This window comes from Bombina bombina, chromosome 5 (assembly GCF_027579735.1).
Source record: "Bombina bombina isolate aBomBom1 chromosome 5, aBomBom1.pri, whole genome shotgun sequence".
In the NCBI taxonomy this organism is placed as follows: Eukaryota; Metazoa; Chordata; class Amphibia; order Anura; family Bombinatoridae; genus Bombina; species Bombina bombina.
Genome location: NC_069503.1, coordinates 135,158,118 through 135,174,377, shown reverse-complemented (window position 1 = coordinate 135,174,377; position 16,260 = coordinate 135,158,118). Strand labels below are relative to the sequence as shown.

General features: G+C 42.2%; 1 protein-coding gene across 3 annotated transcripts in view; it reads right to left on the bottom strand.

Moving 5' to 3' along the window:
• Positions 1–16,260, bottom strand: part of CCM2 (CCM2 scaffold protein) — a 154,175-nt gene that overhangs the window by 47,287 nt on the left and 90,628 nt on the right. For all 3 annotated transcript variants that reach the window (XM_053713708.1, XM_053713709.1, XM_053713710.1), the window contains 3 exons: positions 10,011–10,147; positions 4,082–4,217; positions 2,486–2,543 (listed from right to left, as the gene is read on the bottom strand). In XM_053713708.1, coding sequence (XP_053569683.1) covers positions 2,486–2,543; positions 4,082–4,217; positions 10,011–10,147 — 331 coding nt within the window. The remainder of the gene's footprint in view (positions 1–2,485; positions 2,544–4,081; positions 4,218–10,010; positions 10,148–16,260) is intronic.

Genomic DNA, 16,260 nt, shown 5'->3' with positions numbered 1-16,260 from the left:
AGTCATGTGATCGGGGGCTGTCAGAAGATGCTTAGATACAAGGTAATCAGAGGTAAAAAAGGAAATTTATGCTTACCTGATAAATTTGTTTCTTTTTAGATACGAAGAGTCCACGGATTTCATCCTTACTTGTGGGATTACGCCTCCTGGTCAGCAGGAGGAAGCAAAGAGCAACCCAGCAGAGCTGTATAAATAGCTCCTCCCTTCCCTCCCACTCCAGTCATTCGACCAAAGTTAGGAAGAGAAAGGAAAAGCCAAGGTGCAGAGGTGTCTGAAGTTTACAAAAATGAACAACCTGTCTTAAAAGGACAGGGCGGGCCGTGGACTCATCGTATCTAAAAAGAAACAAATTTATCAGGTAAGCATAAAATTCCTTTTCTTTTTAAAGATACGATGAGTCCACAGATTTCATCCTTACTTGTGGGATACAATACCAAAGCTATAGGACAAGGATGAAAAGGGAGGGACAAGACAGGGAACCTAAACGGAAGGCAAAGAGAAAGACTGGGGTGGGAGGGAAGGGAGGAGCTATTACAGCTCTGCGGTGGTGCTCTTTGCCTCCTCCTGCTAACAAGGAGGCGTAATCCCACAAGTAAGGATGAAATTTGTGGACTCATCGTATCTTTAAAAAGAAAGTATATTTATATAACTGTTGGTTCTGTAAAACTGGGAAATGGGTAATAAAGGGATTATCTATCTTCTAAAACAATAAAAATTCTGGTGTAGACTGTCCCTTTAAGTTAGGACTAAACAATGCCTCTTTATCTAAAAATGACAAAACTACCCCTGAAAGATTCTTACCAAACCCTGCTTTAAAATACACAGCACAAAAAAAAAAAAAGTCAGTGTTCCACAGAAGTACCACTGTAAAGTAGTCTCTGGGATATGGACAGAATTTCCAGACATAAGGGAGATTCACACAGATTAAAGGCTCTGACAAAATTCAAACTCCCCTCAACTCCTCCCATCCTACCAGACTCTACGCTGAACTGCCTTAACCCCACCCCATATCATACAATTTTTCTTGTGCTGCCCAGTCCCAGAGGCCATTAACACAATATCAGGGAGGTGTGACAATGAAAGGAACACAAACTAACCACCAGTCATGTGAATTGTTTTAGTGATGAGAAAACTAATGAGGAGAACATGAACGTCTGGAACTTCTCTAACTGTGGTCAGAGCTACATGCAAAATCCTTTTTTTGAAGGAGGAGCAATGCCCTACTGTGAGCTAGCTGATCACATCTGGTGAGACAATGACAAGAGGCATATATGAGCAGTCACCAACCAATAATGCATTGATGACATTGAGCCTACATAAGAATGCATTTCAACAATGGATTCCAAAAGAACAAAGCAAATTAAATAATAGAAGTAAATTAGAAAGTTGTTTAAATGTGCGTGTTCTATCTGAATCATGGGAAAAAATTGGGCTTTCAGTTTCTTTGATGCCTCTTTGAGTTGAAACTGCTGTAGGAAATAAAATAGAAAACCTCTATTAAATCTATGCACATGGATACACTAAGCTTAGAAAACAGAACAGCAAACGAATGTACAAACCCAAACTAGAGAACACGAAAACAAAAAAGACTTGCGGTGAAGTATACAGAGAAATTCAGGCAGAAATAATAATATGAACATCCTAATGAAGATGCCTAAAAAAGAAATTATGCATGTAATAAATCAAAACACCTAAAATATATTGGGACACTATCTGGAGCAGGATCAAATGGCAGTCACAAGGTACAGAATGGTAGCACAGGTATTGAGCCCTGTGCTCCTGTAAGGTTCTGCTGCCTCTAAAAAATGCAACCAGCACAGATAGACCCCCAGAAATAAAATAGTCAAACTCCGTAAATCTTTTGGGCAATGGTTGGAACACAACCCCCCCCCCCCAAAAAAAACAATGTTGGGGGGGGGGGGGGGAGGTACAAACATATCCCAAGTGACAACAGTCTGTTATGACTGAGTTCAGTATAAGGCTACGTCCATCAAGTGCCAATGTTGAACTGAAAAGTATCAATTTCATTCTTTGTCAGAAACCCCCCCCCCCACACACTCTTACACACACACACACACTCAGACACAAACACCCAGACAAACTCATACACACAAACACTCATACACACACACACACACTCATACACAAACAAGAACTTCAGGTTCGTGCAGAACTACAGCCTGACCAAGATGAATCCAAATAGGTAGTAACAAAACTGACATCAGGAGAAAGGGGAGTAGCTAGAGCACACACAGGCCTATATGTATCTATGCAATGTTCTGAGAAATCATTTACTCATATAATGCACAAAAATATATATCCACTCAAACTTAAGTATAAAATTTACACAATAAATTCTTCCTTCTATTATTTTTTAAAAAACAAACAAACAAAAAAAAAACACAACTTCAAATTAGGATGAAAAAATGTAATAAAACAATATATATTGCAGTCTGCAGAGCTCTTATGAGGAGGAGACACTTACAAAGGGCTGGCCTCTAATTCATATGCTTCTTTAACGTCGACTTTGGTGGAAGAATCGTCTGCAATAAAACATAGGCAGAAATTAAGTTTACTCACATAAAACCATTATATAAAACTATGGAATTCTGCAAATCTTTACAAATGAATAATATACACAATATGGCTAAAAGAATGTGGACATCTGACCATCCCACCTATATGAGTTTGTTAAACATCCCATTCTAAAAGCATGAGCATTAATATGGAGTTGCCCTCCCCCCTCTTCTGGGGAGGATTTCCACAAGATTTTGGAGTGTGTCTGTGGGAATTTGTGCCTACTCAGCCAAAAGAGCATTTGTGTGGTTACGCACTGACATTGGATGTGAAGGCCTGGCACGCCATCAGCATTCAAGTACACCCCAAAGGTGTTTTCGTGGACATTGCTTTGTGTACAGGGGCAGTGTCATGCTGGAACAGGAAAGGGCCTTCCAAAAATTGTTGACAAAGTTGGAAGAACCCAATTGTCTATAATATCTTTGTATACAGTAGCATTAAGATGGCCCTTTACTGGAACTAAGGAGCCTAGCCCAAACCCTGAAAAACAGCCGCTGATCATTATCCCTCCTCCGCCTAAACTTTACAGTGGGTCCTATGCATTCAGGTAAGTAGTGTTCTCCGGCATCAACCACACCCAGATTCTTCCATCACTGCCAGATATTAAAGCGTGACTCATCACTTGAGAGAACATGTTTGCACTGCTCCAGAGTCCAGTGGCCCGTGCTTTACACCACTCCAGCTGACACTTGGCATTGCACATGTTGATGTGAGGCTTGTGCACAACTGCTCGCCCATGAAAACCAATTTCTGAAGCTTCCAAAGCACAGTTCTTGTGCCGATGTTTCTTCCTGTGGCAGTTTGGAACAGAGATAGTGCTACGTGCCTCAGCACTTGGCTCTCCACTTCACAATAATAGCACTTACCGTTGACTGGGGAAGATCTTGTAGTGCAGACATTTCACAAACTGACTTGTGGCAAAGATGGCATCCTATGACAGTGCCATGTTAAATGTCACTGAACTCTTTAGCACAAGCTATTTTAATGTCAATGTTTGTCTATGGTGATTTTATGGCTTTATGCTGGTTTGTATACACGTATTAGCATTGGGTGTGGCTGAAACATATGAAGTCAATAGTAGGGGTGTCCACATACTTTTGGCCATATAGTGTATGTGAGATGTGTAAAACTAATTTTATGTTTTTCCTTTAGCGCTGTATCAGAGTACCCTAGGCTAATAGATTAATGCAGCGCCACGCACCTGTAAATAAATAAGCAATTAAGCTGTAGTGCTAAAACATACTTTATTATTTAATCACTATCATCATTAATATGTGCATGATGCATTGTTTAAATACACTGCAGAAATATTTAGCACAATAGTACGTAACTGAATTGGTCAGGTGTAAAATAAAAATAGTGTCCCTAAGGACACATTATACGAAGAGAATTAAACACATTAAAAGAAGTATAGAGAGGCTGCATATTTAGTTATAAAGAGCACTTAACCCTCAATAGAATTTCCCAAGCCTGTGTATGACGGTAACATCTCCACTCTACATACCACTGTGCAGTGACAAATGCCGTGTTGGTGTGGAGGCCCCATCAAATATTGCTCGGTCTAAGAAGTCTATGGTGGATTCTGTGTAAACGATCTGGAAGACTTGACCTAAGAGCATGCAGAGTTCCTCCGCTGTTGACTAAAGGAAGAGGGGAAAAAAATATATATATAATTGCAGTGTAGATAATTACGCACACACAAAAAATAAAAAAAAATTGCCCCAGTAGAAGAGAACAAAGTCTAGTGCAGGGCTCAACAAACCCAGGAGCCAGGGAGCCACTGGCTCCTAAAATTTAAAAACCTGGCTAACAACTATTCGTGTTATTCTTCATGTATCTATATTCAAATGTCACTTTCTTGGGTCTGGTTTCTTAATTTTCTTACTGGCTCTGATATTTTTAACAGATTTGTTGACCCCTAAAAAAAAACATCTAAAAAAAAAAGAAAATGTATGCTTACCTGATAAATTTGTTTCTTTTTAGACACGATGAGTCCACGGATTTCATCCTTACTTGTGGGATTACGCCTCCTAGTCAGCAGGAGGCAAAGAGCACCACAGCAGAGCTGTTATATAGCTCCTCCCTTCCCTCCCACTCCAGTTATTCGACCGAAGTTAGGAAGAGAAAGGAAATGCCAAGGTGCAGAGGTGTCTGAAGTTTAACAAATTAATAACCTGTCTCATAGAACAGGGCAGGCTGTGGACTCATCGTGTCTAAAAAGAAACAAATTTATCAGGTAAGCATAAATTTTCTTTTCTTTTTAAAGACACAATGAGTCCACGGATTTCATCCTTACTTGTGGGATACAATACCAAAGCTAGAGAACATGGATGAAAAAGGTAGGGACAAGACAGGGAACCTAAATGGAAGGCACCACTGCCTGAAGAACCTTTCTCCCAAAAACAGCCTCAGCCGAAGCGAAGGTATCAAATTTGTAAAATTTAGAAAAAGTGTGAAGAGAAGACCAAGTTTCAGCCTTGCAAATCTGCTCAACTGAAGCCGCATTTTTGAATGCTCATGAGGAAGCAACTGTCCTAGTGGAATGAGCCGTAACTCTTTCAGGAGGCTGGTGTCCAGCAGTCTCATATGCAAAGTGGATGATACTCCTCAATCAAAAAGAAAGAGAGAGGTAGCCGTAGCTTTCTGACCCTTACGTTTTCCAGAGAAAATTACAAACAGAGAAGAAGACTGACGAAAATCCTTAGTTGCTTGTAAGTAAAACTTCAAAGCATGGACTACGTCTAAATTATGCAGAAGCCTTTCCTTCTGAGAAGAAGGATTAGGACACAAGGAAGGAACAACAATCTCCTGATTAATGTTCTTGTCTGAGACAACCTTAAGAAGAAAACCAAGTTTAGTACGCAACACCACCTTATCCGAATGAAAAATAAGGTAAGGCGAATTATATTGTAATGCCGAAAGCTCAGATACTCTTCAAGCAGAAGAAATTGCAACAAGAAATAAAACTTTCCAAGATAACAACTTAATATCTATGGAATGCATAGGTTCAAACGGAACCCCTTGAAGAACTTTAAGAACTAAATTTAAACTCCATGGAGGAGCAATTGGTTTAAACACAAGCCTGATTCTAATCAAAGCTTGACAAAAGGATTGAACATCTGGGATATCTGCCAGACGTTTGTGGAACAAAATAGATAAAGCAGAGATCTGACCCTTTAGGGAACTCGCTGATAAACCCTTCTCCAATCCTTCTTGGAGAAAAGACAAAATTCTGGGAATCCTAACTCTACTCCATGAATAGCCCTTGGATTCACACCAATAAAGATATTTGCGCCATATTTTATGGTAAATCTGCCTAGTTACAGGCTTACGTGCCTGAATTAAGGTATCTATTACTGAATCAGAGAAACCGCTCTTGAATAGGATTAAGCGTTCAATCTCCAAGCAGTCAGCTTCAGAGAAACTAGATTTGGATGAAGGAAGGGCCCTTGAATGAGAAGGTCCTTCCTCAACGGAAGTGTCCAAGGTGGCAGAGATGACATGTCCACCAGATCGGCATACCAAATCCTGAGAGGCCATGCAGGAGCGATGCGGATCACTGATGCCCTCCCTTGTTCGATTCGAGCAATAACCCGGGGAAGAAGAGCAAACGGGGGGAACAGATATGCTAGGTTGAAGGACCAAGGAACTGCCAACGCAGTATATAGAATCGATTAGAGTTCCCAAGGTCACCCTTGTCTCCGGGATTAAGGAACTCTTTTCCAGATTTACCTTCCACCCGTGAGTTCTCAGGAAGGATAGCACAATGTCGGTATGGGACCTTGCTTGCTGACAAGATGACGCCTGGATTAGAATATCGTCCACATAAGGCGCCACCGCAATGACCCGCAGTCTTAGAAGCCAGAAGCAACCCCAGAACCTTTGTGAAAATTCTGGGCGCCGTGGCCAGACCAAAAGGAAGAGCCACGAACTGAAAGTGTTCGTCCAGAAAGGCAAACCTTAGGAACTTGTGATGATCTCTGTGGATAGGAACATGAAGATATGCATCCTTCAAATCCACTGTCGTCATAAATTGACCCTCCTGGATCAATGGAAGAATGGAATGAATAGTCTCCATCTTGAATGATGGAACTCTGAGAAACTTGTTTAGACTCTTGAGATCTAATATAGGCCTGAAGGTTCCCTCCTTTTTGGGAACTACAAAGAGATTTTAATAAAAACCCTGTATCGGAACGGGACATATTACTCCCATGGAAGAGAGGTCTCTTACACAATGTAAGAACGCCTCTCTTTTTATCTGGTCTGCAGATAATTTTGAACAAGGAATCTTCCTCGGGGAAAATAATTTCTGAACTCCAGTTTGTATCCCTGAGACACTATTTCTATAGCCCAGGGATCCTGAACATCTCGCACCCAAGCCTGAATGAAGAAGGAAAGCCTGCCCCCTACCAGATCCGATCCCGGATCGGGGGCAAACCCTTCAAGCTGACTTGGAAGCAGCAGCAGGTTTCTTGGATTGTTTACCCTTGTTCCACGATTGGTTGGGTCTCCAGGTAGACTTGGATTGCGAATAGTTTCCTTCCTGCTTAGAGGAAGAAGAAAAGGAGTTTCCCTTGAAATTTCGAAAGGAACGAAAATGACTTTGTCAACCTTTCTGTTTGGTTCTTTTATCCTGAGGGAGGAGATGTCCCTTGCCTCCCGTGATGTCAGAGATAATCTCCTTCAAGCCAGGCCCAAACAGGGTCTTCCCCTTGTAAGGAATAGCCAGAAGTTTAGACTTGGATGATGCGTCCGCAGACCAAGATTTCAACCATAAGGCCCTGCGGGCTAGGATAGAAAAACCCGAACTCTTAGCGGCCTATTTAGTAATCAGCAGAGAAGCATCAGTAATAAAAAAATTAGCTAAATTTAAGAGCTTTAATACGATCCTGGATTTCTTCCAAAGAAGTCTCGGTCTTAAGGGACTCCGCAAGAGCATCAAACCAATAAGCTGCCGCACTAGTGACCGTAACAATGCATGCAGCCGGTTGCAATAGCAAACCCTGGTGAACATAGATTTTTTTAAGTAGACCTTCCAACTTCTTATCCATAGGATCTTTAAAAGCACAACTATCCTCAATTGGAATAGTAGTTCATTTAGCCAGGGTGGAAATAGCCCCCTCCACCTTAGGAACCGCCTGCCAAGATTCCCTGACAGCGTCAGCTATGGGGAACATCTTCCTGAAAATGGGAGAAGGAGAGAAGGGAATACCTGGTCTCTCCCACTCTTTAGAAATAATCTCCGAAGTTCGCTTGGGAACTGGAAAAACATCTGAGTAAGAAGGAACTTCTAAGTATCTGTCTAACTTACTCAATTTCTCAGGAACGACTCCTACCGTGGAATCACAGTCGTCTAAAGTCACTAAGACCTCCTTGAGTAACAGGCGGAGGTGTTCTAGTTTAAACCTGAAAGAAACCACTTCTGAATCAGTCAAAGGTAAGGAACTTCCCGAGTCAGAAATCTCTCCTTCCGATAGGACCTCCATACCCTCCAACTCAGAGCCCTGGGAGGGTACGTCAGAAATTGCCACCATAACATCAGAAACTTCATTGACTACGTAGTTGTCCTTCCTTTTACGTTTACCTTGAAGTATAGGAAAGGCAGATAACGCATCAGAAAGTGTAGAAGACATAACTGCAACAATGTCCTTTAACATAACTGCAGCAGAAACTTGAACGGGCGTTAAGGGCTGTGACGCTTGGGAAAAAAGCTGCGGCATACTCTGCGTCTCATCGTTAGACTCCTGAGAATCATCCGCCTTAGGCAATTTTTTGTCAGAATTTTTTTTTTCTCTGTAGCTTAAAGCCCTCTCAATGCATGAGGGACAAAAAAGGAACAGGAGGTTCCACAGTGGCATTCAAACACATGGCACAAGTAACATTCTGGATATCTTCTAAATCCATGATGTAAGGGGAAAAAAATAAAAATATATATATATATATATATATATATATATATATATATATATATATATATATATATATATATATATAAACTGGCCCTTTAAATTATACTGGCCCTTTAAATTTTAACCCACCACTCTCTACTGTATTGAAAAACAAGAGTGTGCAAAAATAAAAATAATACTAGAACTGGCCATTTGCTGAATCCTGAAAAATAACAGGATACTGTGCCTTTAAATAATAAACCCACTATTTTACTAAGCTGGGTAACAATGCTTCCCTTTTAAATATTTTTGCCCGCAAGAAAAAAAAAACTAACACCTCTTCGCCTCAACAGCTCTGCTGAGGCGCCTACCTGCCACCCGGTCTGCAGCCGCTCTTTCCAGCAAGATACAGGTCGGGTCCCAGAACGCTAGCAACCGCTTGCTTACACAACCATGCGGTTCTAGCGTAATGCCTGATGTCCGGATGTCTTAGATGTCGGAACTTTACTCAATCGCTGAGTCCGGTTTTTCTCTATAGCTTAGGGAGCATCTGCCAGATACGTAACTGCAGCAGAGATGATCACATACACTGCGCGGCTTCTCAAGAGACTGAAGCGCGCGAAAATTAGCCCCGCCCTTCGTGGGCGTTAAAAACTTACACAGCTTGTCGGTCAAGTGTAAATAAAATAACCGTAGCCCCAAGCTAGCCCAGTGCCTGTACAAACCGCGAAAATTAGCCCCGCCCTTCGTGGTCGTTAAACACTTACACAGCTTGTCGGTTAAGTGAAAATAAAATAACCTAAGTCCCAAGCTAGCCCAGTGCCTGTACAATGCTGTCTTGCAGGGGAGCCCTCCACACATAAGGAGCCCATGTTCCCAAATAATAAATATATATCAACCATTAAGTGCAAAGTCCTCTGAGTCCATTGAATATGCCCCAGTAATAAAGACTGCACTTACCTTGATGCTGTCCGACAGCAGGACAGCTCCAACAGGTCTAAGAGGTCCTTTCCCTCCTATGGCCCTGTGGAAAAAGATAGGGCCTGAGTTAGTTCATGCTTAGGCCATAATAAGAAGGGCAGCATCACAGTATGGGAGGCACAGTGAGAATTATGTCCCACCAGTTCCCATTGCTTTAAAGCCACCAATAGCTCTACTGTAGAGACTGACATGGACTACGGCTACACCCTAAAATAAAGCAGCACTCTCTGGCACTACTTTAAAAATAACAAACTCTTGATTGAAGAATCTAATGTAACACCTCACTTTACCTCTTCCTATCACTAACGTAGGCGTAGTAAGAGAATGACTGGAGTGGGAGGGAAGGGAGGAGCTATATAACAGCTCTGCTGTGGTGCTCTTTGCCTCCTCCTACTGACCAGGAGGCGTAATCCCACAAGTAAGGATGAAATCCGTGGACTCATTGTGCCTTTAAAAAGAGATAGCACCCTAATAGTCCAATCCTCAGGAATATCTAACACTAATGATTTTTTATGTGAGTAGAAGGAGAGTACTAGATAGTATACAGGTGCTGTGCGCGCTTACCTTGTTCTCGGTTGCTAGGATAACAAGGCAGCAAGCTTCCACAGGAACTGTGCCACACTCCGATAACGACCCTGATGTTAGGGCTTTGGCACTTTCAATTGAAAGGCTCTGGGTAGGGGAGATTCCAGGGTCCTGAGCTAAGTTACAAAAATATGTGTAAGAATGAGCAGGAACTACTAAAAAATAAAGGAAAGAGCATGTAGAGTAGTTTATTGCAAATTAAATGTGGCTTAGAGCAGAGGGGGACAACCATATGCCGGTATACCAGAGAGGTGCAACTGATAGATTCACAAATAAATAAAATTAACTTCATAAATATTACTTAAAGGGAAACTGTACTTAAAATGTTCGGTGAAAGAGCAACATTGCTTGACAAAATATGAAGTTAAAGCTAATTCTATTTAAATGAAAACCAATATACAAGTATCAGTTTGCGCTTTTTTACGAACGCTCGCTGACTTATAGTACTTCCCACTAATGCTCAATGAAGATTCGCAGGAAGTGCCTATCAACCAATAAGCATTAGTAGGAAGTGCCTATCAGCCAATGAGAATGAGCAGGAAGTACACAATATATACCACAGTATTAACTGCAGTTCCAATTATAACAAATATATATATATATATAATTACAATATATATATATATATATATATATATATATATATATATATATATATATATATATATAAATACAGCTCATTCACATGGGTGAATTTTAGAGTATGTCGTTCCTTTAATATTAAAAACGGTTCTGACACCTATAAAACAATTAGTAAATGGTAACTGGGGATCCATGGGTAAGAATGAGTGATTTATTATATGACTACTTGGCTTGTGTATTCGTATCCTACGTTAGGATCTAGATATTAATGTGGTGATCTTGCACCAGAATTTAAGAATATAACACAGCTTTAAAAAAAACAACCCAGACAATAGCAGTTTGTAAGCAGTTTCACAACTGCATAATGTAAAAATATGCTAAAGTTTGCATGTCTGCAGAAGAGTAGCAATCTAACCTTTACTCTGATGCATATTACTGGAAACAGCTCAAACCTGATACATTGCATTCAGGGGGAAATCATTACAGTAATATACAGTATATTTATATTTACAATAACAATCATTAGCAGTAATGTTAAAGCAGTTAACTCTTTCACTAACCTATTGTCCTAACTCATCTAAGATAAATGCTTTATGTTCTCATGGAGTTCCCAAATTAATTCATATTTATGGGACAGTGAAATCAAAACTAAACTTTCATTATTCAAACAGAACATGTCATTTTAAAAAACCATCCAAATTACTTCTATTATGAAATTTGCTTTGTTCTCTTGTTGAAGAGTAAGCGCATGAGCAGCAATGCACTACTGTTTGCTAGCTGAACACAAATGGTCACCCAATGACAAAAGGCATATACAATTGTATGCAAAAGTTTAGGCACCCCTGACAATTTCCATGATTTTCATTTATAAATAATTGGGTGTTTGGATCAGCAATTTCATTTTGATCTATCAAATAACTGAAGACACAGTAATATTTCATTAGTGAAAACAGAATTTATGTTTACCTGATAAATTACTTTCTCCAACGGTGTGTCCGGTCCACGGCGTCATCCTTACTTGTGGGATATTCTCCTCCCCAACAGGAAATGGCAAAGAGCCCAGCAAAGCTGGTCACATGATCCCTCCTAGGCTCCGCCTACCCCAGTCATTCGACCGACGTTAAGGAGGAATATTTGCATAGGAGAAACCATATGATACCGTGGTGACTGTAGTTAAAGAAAATAAATTATCAGACCTGATTAAAAAAACCAGGGCGGGCCGTGGACCGGACACACCGTTGGAGAAAGTAATTTATCAGGTAAACATAAATTCTGTTTTCTCCAACATAGGTGTGTCCGGTCCACGGCGTCATCCTTACTTGTGGGAACCAATACCAAAGCTTTAGGACACGGATGAAGGGAGGGAGCAAATCAGGTCACCTAAATGGAAGGCACCACGGCTTGCAAAACCTTTCTCCCAAAAATAGCCTCAGAAGAAGCAAAAGTATCAAACTTGTAAAATTTGGTAAAAGTGTGCAGTGAAGACCAAGTCGCTGCCCTACATATCTGATCAACAGAAGCCTCGTTCTTGAAGGCCCATGTGGAAGCCACAGCCCTAGTGGAATGAGCTGTGATTCTTTCGGGAGGCTGCCGTCCGGCAGTCTCGTAAGCCAATCTGATGATGCTTTTAATCCAAAAAGAGAGAGAGGTAGAAGTTGCTTTTTGACCTCTCCTTTTACCAGAATAAACAACAAACAAGGAAGATGATTGTCTAAAATCCTTTGTAGCATCTAAATAGAATTTTAGAGCGCGAACAACATCCAAATTGTGCAACAAACGTTCCTTCTTTGAAACTGGTTTCGGACACAGAGAAGGTACGATAATCTCCTGGTTAATGTTTTTGTTAGAAACAACTTTTGGAAGAAAACCAGGCTTAGTACGTAAAACCACCTTATCTGCATGGAACACCAGATAAGGAGGAGAACACTGCAGAGCAGATAATTCTGAAACTCTTCTAGCAGAAGAGATTGCAACTAAAAACAAAACTTTCCAAGATAATAACTTAATATCAACGGAATGTAAGGGTTCAAACGGAACCCCCTGAAGAACTGAAAGAACTAAATTGAGACTCCAAGGAGGAGTCAAAGGTTTGTAAACAGGCTTAATTCTAACCAGAGCCTGAACAAAGGCTTGAACATCTGGCACAGCTGCCAGCTTTTTGTGAAGTAACACAGACAAGGCAGAAATCTGTCCCTTCAGGGAACTTGCAGATAATCCTTTTTCCAATCCTTCTTGAAGGAAGGATAGAATCTTAGGAATCTTAACCTTGTCCCAAGGGAATCCTTTAGATTCACACCAACAGATATATTTTTTCCAAATTTTGTGGTAAATTTTTCTAGTTACAGGCTTTCTGGCCTGAACAAGAGTATCGATAACAGAATCTGAGAACCCTCGCTTCGATAAGATCAAGCGTTCAATCTCCAAGCAGTCAGCTGGAGTGAAACCAGGTTCGGATGTTCGAACGGACCCTGAACAAGAAGGTCTCGTCTCAAAGGTAGCTTCCAAGGTGGAGCCGATGACATATTCACCAGATCTGCATACCAAGTCCTGCGTGGCCACGCAGGAGCTATCAAGATCACCGACGCCCTCTCCTGATTGATCCTGGCTACCAGCCTGGGGATGAGAGGAAACGGCGGGAACACATAAGCTAGTTTGAAGGTCCAAGGTGCTACTAGTGCATCCACTAGAGCCGCCTTGGGATCCCTGGATCTGGACCCGTAGCAAGGAACTTTGAAGTTCTGACGAGAGGCCATCAGATCCATGTCTGGAATGCCCCACAGCTGAGTGACTTGGGCAAAGATTTCCGGATGGAGTTCCCACTCCCCCGGATGCAATGTCTGACGACTCAGAAAATCCGCTTCCCAATTTTCCACTCCTGGGATGTGGATAGCGGACAGGTGGCAGGAGTGAGACTCCGCCCATAGAATGATTTTGGTCACTTCTTCCATCGCTAGAGAACTCCTTGTTCCCCCCTGATGGTTGATGTACGCAACAGTTGTCATGTTGTCTGATTGAAACCGTATGAACTTGGCCCTCGCTAGCTGAGGCCAAGCCTTGAGAGTATTGAATATCGCTCTCAGTTCCAGAATATTTATCGGTAGAAGAGATTCTTCCCGAGACCAAAGACCCTGAGCTTTCAGGGCTCCCCAGACCGCGCCCCAGCCCATCAGACTGGCGTCGGTCGTGACAATGACCCACTCTGGTCTGCGGAATGTCATCCCTTGTGACAGGTTGTCCAGGGACAGCCACCAACGGAGTGAGTCTCTGGTCCTCTGATTTACTTGTATCTTCGGAGACAAGTCTGTATAATCCCCATTCCACTGACTGAGCATGCACAGTTGTAATGGTCTTAGATGAATGCGCGCAAAAGGAACTATGTCCATTGCCGCTACCATCAACCCGATCACTTCCATGCACTGAGCTATGGAAGGAAGAGGAACGGAATGAAGTATCCGACAAGAGTCTAGAAGCTTTGTTTTTCTGGCCTCTGTCAGAAATATCCTCATTTCTAAGGAGTCTATTATTGTTCCCAAGAAGGGAACCCTTGTTGACGGAGATAGAGAACTCTTTTCCACGTTCACTTTCCATCCGTGAGATCTGAGAAAGGCCAGGACGATGTCCGTGTGAGCCTTTGCTTGAGGAAGGGACGACGCTTGAATCAGAATGTCGTCCAAGTAAGGTACTACAGCAATGCCCCGTGGTCTTAGCACAGCTAGAAGGGACCCTAGTACCTTTGTGAAAATCCTTGGAGCAGTGGCTAATCCGAAAGGAAGCGCCACGAACTGGTAATGCTTGTCCAGGAATGCGAACCTCAGGAACCGATGATGTTCCTTGTGGATAGGAATATGTAGATACGCATCCTTTAAATCCACCGTGGTCATGAATTGACCTTCCTGGATGGAAGGAAGAATAGTTCGAATGGTTTCCATCTTGAACGATGGAACCTTGAGAAACTTGTTTAAGATCTTGAGATCTAAGATTGGTCTGAACGTTCCCTCTTTTTTGGGAACTATGAACAGATTGGAGTAGAACCCCATCCCTTGTTCTCTTAATGGAACAGGATGAATCACTCCCATTTTTAACAGGTCTTCTACACAATGTAAGAATGCCTGTCTTTTTATGTGGTCTAAAGACAACTGAGACCTGTGGAACCTCCCCCTTGGGGGAAGTCCCTTGAATTCCAGAAGATAACCTTGGGAGACTATTTCTAGCGCCCAAGGATCCAGAACATCTCTTGCCCAAGCCTGAGCGAAGAGAGAGAGTCTGCCCCCCACCAGATCCGGTCCCGGATCGGGGGCCAACATTTCATGCAGTCTTGGTAGCAGTGGCAGGTTTCTTGGCCTGCTTTCCCTTGTTCCAGCCTTGCATTGGTCTCCAAGCTGGCTTGGCTTGAGAAGTATTACCCTCTTGCTTAGAGGACGTAGCACCTCGGGCTGGTCCGTTTCTACGAAAGGGACGAAAAGTAGGTTTATTTTTTGCCTTGAAAGGCCGATCCTGAGGAAGGGCGTGGCCCTTACCCCCAGTGATATCAGAGATAATCTCTTTCAAGTCAGGGCCAAACAGCGTTTTCCCCTTGAAAGGAATGTTAAGTAGCTTGTTCTTGGAAGACGCATCAGCCGACCAAGATTTCAACCAAAGCGCTCTGCGCGCCACAATAGCAAACCCAGAATTCTTAGCCGCTAACCTAGCCAATTGCAAAGTGGCGTCTAGGGTGAAAGAATTAGCCAATTTGAGAGCATTGATTCTGTCCATAATCTCCTCATAAGGAGGAGAATCACTATCGACCGCCTTTATCAGCTCATCGAACCAGAAACATGCGGCTGTAGCGACAGGGACAATGCATGCAATTGGTTGTAGAAGGTAACCCTGCTGAACAAACATCTTTTTAAGCAAACCTTCTAATTTTTTATCCATAGGATCTTTGAAAGCACAACTATCCTCTATGGGTATAGTGGTGCGTTTGTTTAAAGTGGAAACCGCCCCCTCGACCTTGGGGACTGTCTGCCATAAGTCCTTTCTAGGGTCGACCAAAGGAAACAATTTTTTAAATATGGGGGGAGGGACGAAAGGAATACCGGGCCTTTCCCATTCTTTATTAACAATGTCCGCCACCCGCTTGGGTATAGGAAAAGCTTCTGGGAGCCCCGGCACCTCTAGGAACTTGTCCATTTTACATAGTTTCTCTGGGATGACCAACTTGTCACAATCATCCAGAGTGGATAATACCTCCTTAAGCAGAATGCGGAGATGTTCCAACTTAAATTTAAATGCAATCACATCAGGTTCAGCCTGTTGAGAAATGTTCCCTGAATCAGTAATTTCTCCCTCAGACAAAACTTCCCTGGCCCCATCAGACTGGGTTAGGGGCCCTTCAGAGATATTAGTATCAGCGTTGCCATGCTCTCCAGTATCTAAAACAGAGCAGCCGCGCTTACGCTGACAAGTGTTCATTTGGGCTAAAATGTTTTTGACAGAATTATCCATTACAGCCGTTAATTGTTGCATAGTAAGGAGTATTGGCGCGCTAGATGTACTAGGGGCCTCCTGAGTGGGCAAGACTCGTGTAGACGAAGGAGGGAATGATGCAGTACCATGCTTACTCCCCTCACTTGAGGAATCATCTTGGGCATCATTGTCATTATCACAT